The sequence below is a fragment of the Lepisosteus oculatus genome, chromosome 13 (genome assembly GCF_040954835.1).
Source record: "Lepisosteus oculatus isolate fLepOcu1 chromosome 13, fLepOcu1.hap2, whole genome shotgun sequence".
NCBI lineage: Eukaryota > Metazoa > Chordata > Actinopteri > Semionotiformes > Lepisosteidae > Lepisosteus > Lepisosteus oculatus.
This window is the reverse complement of record NC_090708.1, coordinates 22,321,327-22,337,117: the sequence shown is the minus strand read 5'-3', so window position 1 is coordinate 22,337,117 and position 15,791 is coordinate 22,321,327. Positions and strand designations below refer to the sequence as shown.

The following is a 15,791-nucleotide window of genomic DNA, read 5'->3' as shown; positions in this document are numbered from 1 at the left end:
ATGTTTGTAAGAAATTGGCTAGATTTTCACATGTAAAAGGTAATGTGTGGCAGTTTTCACACAGTATTAAATTATCAAAATTCTTTAATAATATTTGATGAATGACATCCTAAAAACAGAAAGCAAATCCTGGTTGTCTTAATCCCCCAGTGTCTTAATGCCAGAAGTGTAATTATCATTGTTGTTGTTTGCATTGCAGGCTTCTCCCACTCAGCGTTCACGTTTGGTATTGAAAGCCACATCAGCCAGTCTAACATAAATGGGACACTAGTGCCCCCTGCTGCTCTCATTTCCATTCTTCAGAAAGGCTTACAGTATGTGGAAGCAGAAATCAGTATCAACGAGGTAAGCAACACTGACAGTTGGTGTTGTTTTTGTGTTCATGCACCCAGAACAAAGCTTCTTCGGCAGTGTGTTTACGATGTTTCTTTAGGGGGTCGCAGGGGGACGCAGTGGCGCAGTGATTAGCATTGTGGCCTCGCAGTGCTGGAGCCCTGGATTCAGTCCTGGGCCCGGGGGGCTAAATGTGAGGTGTTTGAACATTATCCCCGAGTTTGCCCTGCGATGGTCTGGCTAATTGTCCGGGGTGTACAGTATCCCATTTGTGCCCATTGCTTGCCAGGATAGACTCCAGCTCCCCTGCTACCTTGTATTGGATAAAGGAGTTAGTGAATGAATGAATGGATGGATGGATAGATAGTTCTTTAAAGGAATGAGTAATGCGCTGAAAATCTAAAAAACCGAAGGAAGAAAACATCAACTTGTAAAGACTAAAGAATACAATAGGTAGCATCTGTACAAGCTTCTTGAGTACAACAGCCTTTTGTGCTTATGCATGAACAATAAACAATGTCAGTTTATACAGTGGAGACTGCTTATGTATTAGTCATATTGATTTGCAAGTGATCAGTGTCAACTTTAAAACTGTTTTCTTAATCAAGCTCTTAATTAGATTCACAATTAGTTTTATAAAATCCTTTTGACTATCTTTTCTCAACCAGTCAGAGGGTTTCAGGGTAAAATTTTATATTTCATATGGTGCCACTAACTTCGTAGGAACCAACAGTAATGAAAGGTATCAAAGATAGTTGATTCATTTATGGTTTCAATTGTGCGTCTGAGAGCTGGCCTAGAATGAAATCCAGCTGAGAGAGAAGCTGGAAAAGGTGGGTCCCAGCTCTGTAAGACTTAAAATAGAATGTAAGTTTAAGTACTGTTTTATTCGTTTCAGAATTATTCTGCAGAATTTTAATTCATTTTAAAATAAAGCATTTTAATAAAACAATTCACATTACAGTTTTCACATGCTGACAGTTACTTATAAACTTTTTATAGTTAATTTTATTTACGTAAGCACACTTCAGTGAAATCAAAGTCCATTGTGTATTTGGTAGAAGTTTCAGCTTCTTAAGGAAGAATCATCCCTGTGAATGGTAAGCAGCCTCTACTGTGATGAAGTCCGCTGACCGCAGTTGTTAGCAGGATTGGCTTTAGGCTCATGAAGGGGACAGGTGGTCTGCAGCCCAGATACAAGAATTAATTATTTTCAGGAGCTGAGACAATTCTTAGAGCAATGGGTTGCCAATCCTGGTCCTGGTGACCCACACACCTGTTGGGATTTGTTCCAGCCGAGCCCTCAGTTACACAATCAAACCTTTCATTGACTTAATAATATCATTAATTTGAACTGTTTGTTCCCAGCTCTTTAAACATGTTGGAATTTTAACATGGTGGATAAACTTGTGACTAGAAGAAGAATGCAAATATTCTAATGAAGCTTCTTAGATCAAACAAGGTTTCGATTCTGTAGTCAAGGTGGGATTAAATGAAAATCGACAGGTGTGTGGGTCACCATGACCAGGATTGGGAGCCACTGCTTTAGAGGTCACAGCTCTACATCAAAGCCTAGACCCTGAAACCGAGATATTTATTTATTTGGAAATGTCAAAAACGCTTTCCAGAAAGTAAAAACTGTGTTGGCAACACGTGATTGTTAAAGTGAATGAGGGTTCTGCGACTTAAGGAAATGATGCCTTTGTAGGGTGAGCTGTAAGAGGTCTGGGCTACAGAGTGTTGTGCTCTCTTCGCAGGACGGCACAGTTTTCGACGGCAGGCCGATCGAATCGCTGTCGCTCATCGACGCGGTGATGCCCGATGTGGTCCAGACTCGGCAGCAGGCTTTCCGGGAGAAGCTGGCCCAGCAGCAGGCTGCCGTGGCTGTGGCCACAGCTGCTGCCCAGCAGAACGCACCAAAGAACGGGGAAGCTACTGTGAATGGAGAAGAGAACGGGGCGCATGCAATTAGCAAAGGTCTTGGATATTCAATCAGCTTTTTTTTAAAGGCGTTACAAAAACCCGCCAGACAGTACCCACCGAATCCAGATGGATCACAGATTAGGTCATTTTTTCATGTTTCCCACGTTGTCAGAGTTGAACAGCTGCATGATCTATTTACACCAGTGCTGAACTGACAGTCTGAAACTGGATTTGTGTTTGTGACAGTGAATAGGAAAAACAGGTCAATTTACAAGTTTTTAAAGAAAAAAGTGAAACCGCACAAATTATATTTCAGTCACTCTGTGATTATAAATGTGATGATTCTAATCATTGTTGCTATATAACATGGATAGCTTCAAAGAAGGGTCTCAGTTCAGGAAGTTGCACAGTTTATACTTACTGAATTTGTATGCAGGGCCAGAGTAAGGGACTTTTTTTCCTTAATGAATGTCAAGTAATTGTCTTATCTTTTTCCTTAAAGATCTACTGAACTTTACACCATCCTTATTACAATTAATACCCTGTGCTGTTTGTTAGCTTTATTGCGTTTAAAATGCAGCTTTTAATGATTTAAAAATAATGTTAGAAGCCTACTGTAGGCATCTTCAGCTTTGCCATAGCCAGGTAGCCATTTCCGACTTTCCTACTTGCAAATCCCTCCTGTACCAAGTAACAAGCAAGCTGAGAGTGAGACATGATATTGATAGCAGTGAATATCTGATAGATAAGTATTCTATCAAGGGTGACTTAAATTAATACATACAACACTCAAAGCTGAAGATTATCCAGCTCCCTGTTAAAAAATTTCTTTGGGTTTAGCTGAATAATTCTTGTATATAACATTTGACTCTTGAAGTCACAACTCATTCACACTCTTCTTAATTTAGTATGAGACACCAAGGGTTCATATAAAGTGGAAAAGACAACCAAAAGTAAAGATCTGTGCTATAGCCACTTGGCAACATCTAACAAACTTTTAAGGGAACATCTGCTGTTTTCGTGCAAATATATGTACATGCTCTGACCCAGTAATGCAGTTTTCATTTCCACATTTCTTTGGCTTTTGATTGCTTTGTTCTACTCGTAGTTCAGGCTTTGCAGCCATACATATGTTACTGAACATCCAGGGCTTCATGAAGCTGAGAATTGTATTCACTTTATAGGCCTCTCTTAAAAGAGTGGTCTGAGGATGATAACTGCTTATGAACCAGGATTCCCCTGCCTTTTTATTTCTCCTCTTGTTCTATTCCATCTCATTTTTCCAGCAATGCCACTTCATTCACTTGTTCAACTTGCTGTCCCTCAAAGTACGCATTACATTCGGTTTGACCACGTTGCCTTCGCACAGCATGACTGCTCACATCTTAAATTTATCTTATGGTTCTGCACTTAAGTATTCTGTCGTAGAAGGTGTCCACAGCTTGCATTCAGTGTTTCTGTGGACTTTGTTAACTTGTCCCGTCTTCGAGATGTGGCTTGACGTGCGCCCTCCCAACTTCCTTCCGTTTCGTTAAAGATCCAGAAACCTGCAGCAACAGCAGGTACCTTATAAAACAAATACCATACAAAAAAACATTATAACATTATAACTCTCATTGAGCTCTTTTTCATGGTGCATTTCAGCACGATAAAGCGTGGCATTGAATTCCGTGATACTAAAAAAAATCGTCATCCTGGTAAATGGACGGCTAGAATGTTTTAATAATTGCTTTTCGAGAAAGAAGCAGCTATTTTCCTGCAGGTCATAAAATCAGCAGGCAAAGGAAAATTGCTTCTGCATTAACTATACCCTACAGTACACATTTGATGGGACTTGGCAACACAAAGCAAGAAAGAAAAGCTCACTAGCATCATGTGGGTGTGCCCTTTTGTCATTTTGAAGTTATCTGAAACTGTGCTGTGCATGGACACGAAGCAGCAGAACAATGTATTGATTATAATAAGGAAAGTGAGTGATTCATGTTAGTTTTCAGTAGACCTTTAATTACTTAGTTTTTATAGTATATGAGATTCCATTTCAGCAGACAGTCCTCAGAGGAAATGAGCTCGATGGCAATCAGTGTGGTCTTCAATTCATACTCCATTTATAGCATCTTTATCACTCTAAATACTGAGTAAATATTGTCCTGCAGAAGTTAGCTGGTTTTGATGTTCAGTGTAATATAAGTAGGAGGAAACAGTCTTCCATACTCCTGAGGTGTGCAGGCTGTACACTTTCTTTAAAAGACAGGATAGGCAATATGCCCATCAACAATCTTCAGATCTTCATCCCATTAACAATTCAAGTGGAGAAGGCAACTGAAAGTAAAGATCTGTGCTGTAAGTAATGCTTGTGTTACCTCTCAGGAAGGTGATACTCAGTTTGTAACTCAAGGTAAAGACAAGTCCTACAATAAGACAACATTATTTCATTTAGAAAATCTCTTTCCCAGCTTGTGTTATTATTATTAGTTTTATTAAGTGTTTTTAAGGTTGTTAGTTTTGGGTACCTCTGATCTGTGTGAATGGGTTATGGTTTTGACAAATATTTTGGCCTAAGACGTTGTGGGAATGGATTCTGAAATCTGAATAGTCCTGACGCCTGAAAGTGTAAATCTTTTCCTACATCATGAGAAACGATTAAGAAAACGGTCATTTCTGCAGTGTTGTTATTGGTTAATTGCCCTGTATCAGTTTTAAGGATGGAATTTTTACTTTCTTCCAAATATACATATGCCTTTTTTTAGACAGATCTGCATTTCGCATTCCACTGCTCTTGTTTTGAGCTTATTTCATTATTTTGGTCCAGAATTGGATACCTCTTTTAACTTATTACACATGACCTGGAGAGATTGATCAAAACAACTTAAGGAGAGCTGGATATTTCCATCCTTTGTAAGGTCTGTCATCTGTTGTTATGGTTCATCCAAATCTTAAGAATAGCTTTAAATGATGTTACAGATAACCATACGGAGGCCATGGAGATTGATGGTGATGTCGAGATTCCAGCGAACAAGGCTACAGTCCTGAGAGGGCATGAGTCGGAAGTCTTTATCTGTGCCTGGAACCCTGTCAGTGACCTTCTGGCATCAGGGTGAGGAAAGAATGGGGAGCATGTTTGTATTGTATCTTATGATACAAAAATACAAATTAGCACAATATGTAAAACATATTAATCAGCAAGTTTTGCACATGTATAATTTGTCATTATGATAAAAGTATGCCATTCCTATAAATATAGGAAACAATATGCTATATATACTATGTATAATGATGGGGAGGGAAAAAGAAACGCAACATTTTCTGGAATGAGAATACTATAGTTTTAAATAATGTACCCTCACAAAAAGTTGTCAATTTGTTTTAAGCCCTCTGACCAGCAATACAGCTTGTGCAGTGCGGCATTGAAACTTGCCAATCACACAAAAGCTCATTAGGTCCAGGTGGGACAATGCCTGATCAGGTCACCTTTAAAAAGGCCTTAATTCAAAGCTTAGGTGACTGCCAGGAAAAAGCCATACTTAGCCAGTTTTCTGTGCATTTCATAATGCCTCGAATGTCACCAGAAGCAAGGGAAAGGACCATTGGCTTGCTGCAGGCAGACATGTCATGTGCCAGCATTGCCGGACACTATGGAGTAGCCACTCCACTGTGTCCTGACTGCAGAGAAGGTTTCAGCAGACCGGCAGGACAGATGACCGTCCAAGATTGTCGCCCTCTAGTGGCCACACCAGAGCAGGACTGACACATCAGACTGGTCCATCTGAGAGATCCTTTCAGATCTTCCAACCGTACTGCTGCTGAAACTGCCAGCAGACACAGTGCCCACATCAGTGACAGGACAGTGAGGCTCCATGCAAGGCGACCTGTCAGAGGCCCTCTGCTCATGCCTCCTAGAGATCACACCCGACTGGCTTGGGCCAGAAAGAGGCTGCGATGGTCTCGTCAGCAGTGGCATCAGGTCCTCTTCACAGATGAGTCACTCTTCAGCCTGTTCCACGCAGAAGGGATGGCCAGAGTGTGGAGGAGGAGGTGTTGCGTTTCTTTTTTCCATCAGTATATCAATATGGTGTCCCAAAAAAGGTGTGTCAGGATTATATACTTGTGTGATTATTTCCTTCAATGATCCAAAGACACATGGTTGGTCAATTGACTCCTGGAAAACTGGCCCAGGCAGGAGTGTTTGTGTATCTGTATTTGTCTGTGTGTGCCCTGGAATGGACTGGCATCCTATCCAGGATGTACCCTGTCTTGAGTCCACTGCTTGCCAGGGTAGGCTCCAGCTCTCCCACGACCCTGTACTGGATAAAGCAGCTAGAAGATGGGTTGAAGAATATATTCTTATAGATTTTAATTGCACAAATTATAAATTGGTCGTATCAAGTGTAAAATAGTGAATAGAGTAAAATAGAATAATTGTTCTGTAGGATCTAGAATATAAAAAGAATAAGCTGTTGGGAAGCCATGCCTCTGTGTTGCTCACCACTGTTTATATGCTGGGTCCTAGACTTGGTTGAAAGATTAACTTGTTGAAAAGTCAAGGAAAAGAAGACACATTTCGAGCAGTGTAACATTCTTTTTATTGCCATACGACTGCTATGCTTTACTTGAAATGACGGCAAGGAAGAGTTCAGATGTGTGATGTTCTTGCATGTAGGTCTGGTGACTCCACTGCACGTATATGGAACTTGAATGAGAACGGAAGCAGTGGCTCCACTCAGCTGGTTCTCAGGCACTGTATAAGAGAAGGTGGGCAGGACGTCCCAAGCAACAAGGATGTCACCTCCTTGGACTGGAACGTGAGTATCTGGCAAGGGAACCTTCACAGCAGGGGCTCCCCTCCAAACCTTGGGGTCGAAAACTGAGCAGGTCTTCTATGTCTGTTTACCCCATCAATACCTAGAGCTGTGGAGAAGGGGTAGACTAGTCCAGTTAGACCTTAACACTTTTCTGAGGTGAAGAAAGATTTAAAACTTAAGGAAACAGAAAACCTGCTTGGCTTTGGACCACAAGGGGTGGAGACCTGCTTCAAAGCTTTCAGATAGCGTTATTTCATTAACATCTTATTTTAGGTATTCATGAACTTGTTACTAACTTTTCTTAAAAGTCTGCAATGCATCCTACAATGTTTCTATTTGTAGGACTAGTTTATGCTAGGATCATTTCTTCATTTTATTTAACTTTTATTAAACCGTGAAAAATACTGAGCATTGAAAGACACTTGTCACTTTTAAACCAATACTTTTTTTGTAGCTGGTACACTGGTATATTTGTTGAATGAGTATGATATCAGTAAATTCATAGTGCTTTCTGGAACTGGTCATCACCAGGGCTGAGCAACTGGGCATCTATTGAGGAAGTTGCAGGCTAGCAGTCAGGTGGCCACTATTGGAAGCAATATTAGCTGCATATCTGCAATGTTGCAGAATCTGTCTCTTTCCTCTTGTAGAGCCAAGACAAGCATGTGTCTGTTCACTATTCTCTGAATACTAGGAGCCATGTCCTCCCCAGAGACATTCAGCTGGGCGCAGGTGTGGCAAGTAGGACACTAATACATACAAAAATTCAAAAATTCTCAGTTCACGAGAAAGCTGTTGATACATGTGCAGGATGAAGACGTCCATCATCCTGTTGTGATATTGGTGCTATGCTGTGCAGTCAAGAAGCCAGCAGTCACTACAGATGGAATTCTGTAGCAATAGACACTCCAGCTCTCATTTGGACCTCTCCATTGATTGGTCTGGTTCACACAACACTTCATTCTACTCATCTGTACCCCACTCACTGATGTCCACCAGAGTCATCTGCACAAACGTATTCACTAAAGATGATTTGTTGTGAAATCTTGTACATGGTGTTCTCTTGATCGTTGGAGAATATCCATGTTTTAATTTCTTGATTTACCAAGACAATTTCTATTTACCAGTATTTTTACATTTAGCATGTTAAATTGCCTTATCACCTTTGCCCAATCAACTCTTGCACTGGTGCTATAATTCATTTGCTTATGCTACAGTATCACTCACTCAAATGTATCACAGTTAGACATGAATTATTATTATTAATTTTCTCACCTGCCACGTGGGAGGCCCAGGTTCATTTCCCAGCCAGTGCAATGCACCATGAATTATCAGTTAATCAAGATGATGTCAAAAACACTCAAGCAAAATGTACATTTTTCTAAAGCCATCCATACATTTTTTTGGTGCTCACTATAATGTTGAACTCAAACTGCCCTTTTCATCAGAGACCTGTTGCACAGTTGCAGAGTCAGAAACAAGACCTTCATTAGGACAGGGGACTTAAGCCCATGACATGGGAGTTACTGCTCCCTGGTGTTGCAGATGGCATCATAGGTCTGTATTGTCTGTTTTGAGACAGGACTTCGACAAGACATTAACCTCTATGACACCTGCTGGCCTGTTTTGGTTTGGAATTTCTCATTCAAAGGACAGAGGCCCATCTAGTGGTTTAGCTGCCCCACTTCCAAATGAGACCTGATTTTCCGTTGAGTTGACTCATCATCACATTCCCCAGCTGCAGTCCTTATCTTCTGATGTCTGACAAGATTAAGCTTCAGATGTTTCAGCTTTTGGTAATACAGTATGACAACACCTTTCCATGTACTTGTTTTATCAACAGAGTGATGGAACACTTTTAGCAACAGGATCGTACGATGGCTTTGCAAGGATATGGACAAAGGATGGTATGTTTTTTATTTCTGTGTCCATCTTAACCTAAAATGTGATTCGAAAAGCTTCAGTTATTAGTTTTGTTGTTTGTTTTCCGTGTAGGTAATCTTGCAAGCACTCTGGGTCAGCATAAAGGTCCTATTTTTGCCCTGAAGTGGAACAAGAAAGCAAACTGCATTCTCAGTGCGGGAGTGGACAAGGTACTTCAATTAATCCCATAAAACGTATTCAGAAATCATTTTTGAATTATACTGATTTTTTGTTCAAACAATTTCTTTAAAATTGAGCTGACAGATGAGGTTATCATTCTGGAATTATAAATCATAATCACTTTACAAATAGACAAAACATCTGTTGTAAGAAATCTTAAGACTCTACACTTGGTGCTTGGTGGTGTTAGATACATAGGTTTTCCATGAATTAAACTCCACTGATTTATAAGTTCTTAATTTTTAACAAAATATTTTGAACAATTACATACTCTGTGAAGAACATAAAGCACTGCATTGGAAACCGTTGCTGAAAGTAACTGCTGAGCATATTTAGACATTTGAAAAATCACAAGTGTTGTTCAGTGTGTTTTTTCTTTTTCTTACAGACAACAATCATCTGGGATGCGCACACAGGAGAGGCTAAGCAGCAGTTTCCATTCCATTCAGGTGCGTTGCCACAGAAGAAGATTACAGTGTTGCACGGCTGCTGTCGTCAGGGACTGATAATGGCAGATTGCTGGGAGGGAACATTTGTAACCAAAACAAATGAAGCCTTTTGAGGGTGGCGACACTAACATCTGTGATGCTATCAAAATGCCACTGTGTTCTTGGTGCTGCCCTTAGCTGCTACATATTCCTCATCAGTTGCCTTGGTGAAGTGGTATTTTCATTCAGACAAGGTTAAGCAGAGCAGCAATTTGTACCCCTTTTAAGTAATCACTGCTAATTACTACAGTATTATTACAGTGTTAGTGTAATAGATCACTATGTGCTGCCTCTTAAATTGATAATTACTATTTTTTAGAATTAAGTGGCCATCTTGTGCAACTGCAGTGTTCTCCTCCTCAGTGAGGAACCATACTTTCCATTGTTATGTGTTTTAAAGACAAGTACGTAGAAGTGTGGCAGATCATCCCCTGGTGTTGCCATCAAACATCTCACTCCCAAAATAGCATGTTGAGCATAATTATGGTTTTGAGAATCTTTTGATTTGCGTACTCTGGACCATAAACTGGCTAAGGAATATTTTTTTTTAAATCCCACATTGTTTCACAGAAGACAAAAAGAGTACACTGCACTGCACAGGCACATTATTGCATATGTACATTGGCATCTGTTAATTCATCCTGAACAAGGTTTGAGATTCTGACCCTGAAATATTGCTAGAATGCTATAAGCATAATAGACAACAGTGAGGAGCAATGCGATTTTATGTTCTGCTTTTATAGAGATAATGTGTGGTCTTCTGAAACCTGAGCGTTATGTATTGTTTAAAAGAGCTAGTGTTTTTAAACCAAATTTTATGATGATGATATTGTTATCAGGTGATATATCCTTTAAATCGATACAGGTTTTAAAAGCTTAACTCTCTTGAGTAAAGTGAGGTTTTTGTACTAAAAGTGAAGGATTTTGCAGTAATTTGAAACAGGAAAGTAGTCACGAATGTAGAAGAGGTTTTTACCAGGGAATAATTGACATTGATAAGCGAAGGCTGCCAATTAAGCATGTTGTATTGTAAGTATATATTCTGACATCTCCTCTCTACAGAGCCATAAAGCTGTTGTTTGCTAAGAACCTCCTCGCCACTCAAATTTCAAAATGTCATGTGTTGTGCAAGGACAAGAACTGTAAATCTCATGTAACTCACTCTGGATGGAAGCAAATATAAAGTGTAGAACTTCCCTAAACTGGGTATAGGGCTTTAATTTCAAGATGGTTACTTTGTACTCCACAGCGCCTGCCCTCGATGTGGACTGGCAGAACAACACAACCTTTGCCTCCTGCAGCACAGACATGTGCATTCATGTGTGCCGGCTGGGCTGCGATCGGCCAGTCAAAACCTTTCAAGGACATACGGTAGGTGTGCTTCACCAAGAGTCAGCATATATAATCATTTTCCTTCTGTTTCTTTATTAAAAACACTGAAGAGTAAGTTTTACCAGCTATTTCTGTCCCGTCACTCTCATTAACAATCTTGAGACAGACTGTCTCGGGAGAGATGTAAAGACACTTCGCCATACCAGTGTCGGGTGCTATCTAGAGATTTGAGACGTATTAGAGCAGAAAGATTGAACTTGGACTGCAAAACATCTGCTGTTGAAGCTCCGGTCTAGTTTAGAACCTAGTTTACTAATTTACTGCAGTTCCTCATTGTCCTGAGTACTTAGTATAGAGAGTGCACTCTGTTTTTACCATATAATAGGGCTGTCATTTAAAATTGTTTAAGGAGCAGAATTAGTTTAACGTACATTTAAGTACATTTTATTTTCTGTCTGGACAATAATTTCTTATTTATTTATTGGTATAGTGGACCCATTTTTAGGAATACGTTATTTAATATATTCTCTCGCAAATGTTTTTTCTGTTTCAGTAATGTCATCACTTCATTTTCAGTGGTTTAATCATAGCTTTAAAGTTCAATAAACGTTTACAGAACAAGAGGTGATATTGTTAATCCAGAAACTTAATAGAGTGTCTATTGAGCCATATGAAATAGCTCTTCAGCACTGCTATAATGGAGTAATTAAAGTACACTGCACTGCAACAATTCTAAATACTTTAAATGTATTTGAAAATACCAGTGTGTTTATTGCTTTTTAATGGACATCTGTTAAACTAAAGAATGTAGATACCTGTCCAGTTACTTGTAGACCACTGCTATGAGGTACTAGTAAATTCTTAATACATTTTAAATAAATGTTTCAATTTCTTTTTATAGCAAATACTTTTTTAAACCCATAAAAACTGTGCATTAATCTCAAGGTTTACTTAACATTGCATCTAAACCCTTCAATTAAATTATCTTTCTTACAAGGACAGCTATATAGGATCTGAGCTTCAAAGCCTTCATTTCTAATGATTTTATTTTTTTTCAGAATGAAGTTAATGCAATCAAGTGGGACCCATCTGGCATGCTGCTTGCATCCTGCTCAGATGACATGACGCTGAAGGTAAGAAAATAGGAATTTGATTTAGTTTTTTCATCATAAATATCACAGAATAATTGTCTTATGAAAAAGAAGTGATTGTCATTAATCACATCAAGTCCTCACACAACACTTCTAATTTGTTAAAAGGTTTACACTATAATCTAACAGCCTGTTCTGTTGAATAGCTTAATATATAGATTTATAGATTTAAATGTTGTTTGAAAATATCTACAGTGTCTGTTGGGCCCCTGTTGTATAGCTTTGATAAATATTTTGTTTGTATAATACACAAAGTAGAGCTGATTTTTAAACCTTCAGGTTTCTTTATGAATGGTAATTGAGTGTTAGGTGAACAAGCATCAAACTCTGGGGAAAGTGTTGGGATGTTTATTTTAAAGTAATTGTGAGTTTAAATGATTTTTTTCTACATTCTTCAGTTGTTTAAATCATGGAAATAATATGGTTAAAGTGAAATGCAGCACAAATTATATTTTTAATAGGAATTAGGTTTAGCATTTCTGTGTATTTGCTTTTGTCTTTGTGAACGTGCTTGTCTTTGAGAGACTCCAGATGTTTGTTTTTTTAATTTGAACTACAAATAAAAGTAATTGCATGTGCGTTTGATTTTGCTGAAGATCTGGAGCATGAAGCAGGACTCCTGTGTGCACGACCTCCAGGCCCACAGTAAGGAAATCTACACCATCAAATGGAGCCCAACTGGCCCGGGCACCAACAGTCCCAACTCCAATATTATGCTAGCCAGGTACGAGAACAGGTGTCACCTGCATTCTCTGGGGAGACCGTTCCCAGAGAGACTTTTTTTTATCTTTCGCCACTCAGCAGGCAGCCCTTGTCCAGTCACAACACCCTGCCCCTCCAGGGATATCCTGGTCATCTTGGCTACTACAGAAGCGTTCCCTAGCATTTTGTTTTTGCACTGATAATGAAGAACAGTATTTATCCTACATTACATTTGCCATCTTAAACGGAAGCTGCAAAAAAAGAATAAAGACTGTTGAGAATCTCAAAAGCACTTAAATACCCAATAAGAATTGTGTTTCTTTCAAGTAACTAGGTATTCTTTAGGAAATAAAATGCTACCCACCTTCTTACCCCAGCATTGAAAAGGGTGTTGGTGACTGTCTATTAAACAAATGCTTCTTCCTAATATCCCAGTGGCAATCTGCCTCCAGGTACAGTGTTAGGTGCATAATTTATGTAAAGTTCTGATTTTATTTAGGTCTATGTCTTAAACCTTGAAAGGGTAACTGTGAAATTGAAAGGGCAATTCTGAGAATGCTGTGCCTTTTCAGCACATTCAGCTTAGACATGTACAAAAAGTATTTTATGCTTATATTCCTTCATTACTTACGCTGTCAAACTTAATAAAAATAAGTGTTCTTATTTAGTGTTAAAATTTGCACCTCTTTACACATTTTGATTGTAGTTTATTTTTTCCTCTCAAGTGCTGACATACAGTATATCTTAACGCTTTTTTTCAATTCCGTAACTGCCTGGTGTTCTCATTAAAACTGGTCTCCTGTGGTGATGTTTTTGGAAGATGTCTCATGTTTTATGTTAGGGATTTGCACAATTATACATTTGGTGTGTTTATAATTAACTCTAGAATAGCAAGTTCATTGTGGTAACTTAGTTTCTTAAAGTTCAGGAGGGCCATGGATAGGCAGTGTGGGATAGTCTGGGCTGGTTTTCTGTACTGTGGGCAATTTGTTGGCTCAGTTCCGATGGGCAAGAATGAAAAATGAGAACTAATTTTTGCAGACTTTTCTTTCCTAGAGTTTGTTGCAGACTAGTATTTCTGCTTTTCCCAAATTCTAGCAAGCTTTTGTTTTTTATTTTATTTAAGCAATTTAATAATCAGGGGGTAAAAAATCAACAGATGGTTCCAAAAGATAATTTGATTTGTGCCTATTAAAACGGATAATGAACTTGTTTTCTTTGCTTGCTCAGTGCTTCCTTCGACTCCACTGTCCGTCTGTGGGATGTAGAAAGAGGAGTCTGTATCCACACTTTAACCAAACACCAAGAACCAGTATACAGTGTGGCCTTCAGCCCAGATGGCAAGTACCTGGCAAGCGGATCCTTTGACAAATGTGTGCATATATGGAACACAATGGTAATAACCTTCTTTCATTCATTCCGATTTAAGAAAGGTCAAGAGAGAATAGTTCTTCCATTCATTTTAAAATGATTTGGCATACGTGCAGCAAAAATCACTATACTGTTTATCGTTGCTAAAGAAATATGACAAGATTATAAGTGTGATATATGATAAATGAACATTGTTAACAAATGGAATTTTATACTCTAGTATAATGGATTATACTCTAGTGTTCATTTTTTTTTTTTTAGATTACTGAATAAGTGCAGGGCAGCACAGTGGTTAGCATTGCTGCCTAACATCAGTGGGGGCCCTGGGTTCAATTCTGGACCTCGGGCTCTCTCTGTGTGGAGTTTGTATGTTGTCCTAGTGTCCTCCTGTCATCAAAAAACAATGGCTGGCCCTAGGTGTGACTGTGACTGCCCCATCCAGGGTGTACCCTGTCTTGTACCCGTTGCTTGCCAGGATAGACTCCAGCTCCTTGTGACCCTGAATTGGAGCAAGCAGTTAGAAAATGGATGAATAAGTGCTAAGGAAGATGTGAAATCCAATCTTTTTATATTTTTCTCCCACCTTAAACACCTGTGTTTTCAGAGCGGGTCCCTGGTTCACAGCTACAGAGGGACTGGGGGAATCTTTGAGGTGTGCTGGAATGGCACAGGGGACAAGGTTGGGGCTAGTGCATCCGATGGATCCGTAAGTAGTGAAGAAAAAGTGGTGATGTTTTCTGTTGGAATACAATAAACCCTCAACAGATAATAAATAATTGTAACAATTTTTTTTTTCTCTAGGTATATAATTAAATTATTATTATTCTTATGGATCACAAATAAAACTAAAACACAGTGTAGTATTTAGGTTTGACGTTATAGAAGTGTGAATGCATAGGTAGGGTGGAGGACTAACTCTGGTGTACCACGAGGTGGTGCTGTCTTTTAGTGATGGTAATCACACACCTTCATGAAACGTGATGAATCTCTGCCCACATTGAGGCAGAACCATCGGATTTGACGGTATGTCATTACCACCACTAATACACTGTGGTAGCTAGTGGCATACCAGAGTTAGTCCTCAAACCTTCTTATTTAGCAATGTGCCAGTACTGTATAACAGTATTTTATTTTCTATATTTGTATATACAGTATACCTTACATTTTAATATACAAGATATATTATTTTTATCTACAGCAAAATCATGTATATACATATTCAGTAAATGTATCAATAGTATATATAAATATTTTCTCATATACAAGTATGTTTCTGGGGTTCAAAATGTTGTATTCATAATTTAATGGACAGCCGGCAATACTGAACACAACTTCCCCCTATTATTCTGCTAAGTTGAGGGTATATAGTATCTGCTTAATACTTGCTTGCTGTGAACCTTTAGTGTTTGTTCAGGACAATTACCTTTCATGTTTGATGTGACTATAGTGAAAAGGTTCAGAATTTGCATTGCTTTCACAAGAAAACCTGAACAGAAAGGAAGCCATTGGTGGATTAAACTTGAGACAGATTTGATGATCTTGGAGGGAAACTGCAGGGAGAAATAGTCTGTTTTGACAAGAAATTTTTT

The 15,791-nt window shown here is 38.9% G+C and overlaps 1 protein-coding gene across 2 annotated transcripts in view; it reads left to right on the top strand.

Annotated features, from left to right (window-relative positions):
• tbl1x (transducin beta like 1 X-linked) overlaps nucleotides 1–15,791 on the top strand; it is an 84,787-nt gene that overhangs the window by 64,744 nt on the left and 4,252 nt on the right. For both annotated transcript variants that reach the window (XM_006637909.3, XM_015361688.2), the window contains 12 exons: nucleotides 200–345; nucleotides 2,091–2,310; nucleotides 5,218–5,350; nucleotides 6,914–7,055; nucleotides 8,899–8,962; nucleotides 9,051–9,148; nucleotides 9,547–9,607; nucleotides 10,896–11,017; nucleotides 12,037–12,111; nucleotides 12,726–12,853; nucleotides 14,062–14,227; nucleotides 14,807–14,908. In XM_006637909.3, the coding sequence (XP_006637972.1) occupies nucleotides 200–345; nucleotides 2,091–2,310; nucleotides 5,218–5,350; nucleotides 6,914–7,055; nucleotides 8,899–8,962; nucleotides 9,051–9,148; nucleotides 9,547–9,607; nucleotides 10,896–11,017; nucleotides 12,037–12,111; nucleotides 12,726–12,853; nucleotides 14,062–14,227; nucleotides 14,807–14,908 (1,457 nt within the window). The remainder of the gene's footprint in view (nucleotides 1–199; nucleotides 346–2,090; nucleotides 2,311–5,217; nucleotides 5,351–6,913; nucleotides 7,056–8,898; nucleotides 8,963–9,050; nucleotides 9,149–9,546; nucleotides 9,608–10,895; nucleotides 11,018–12,036; nucleotides 12,112–12,725; nucleotides 12,854–14,061; nucleotides 14,228–14,806; nucleotides 14,909–15,791) is intronic.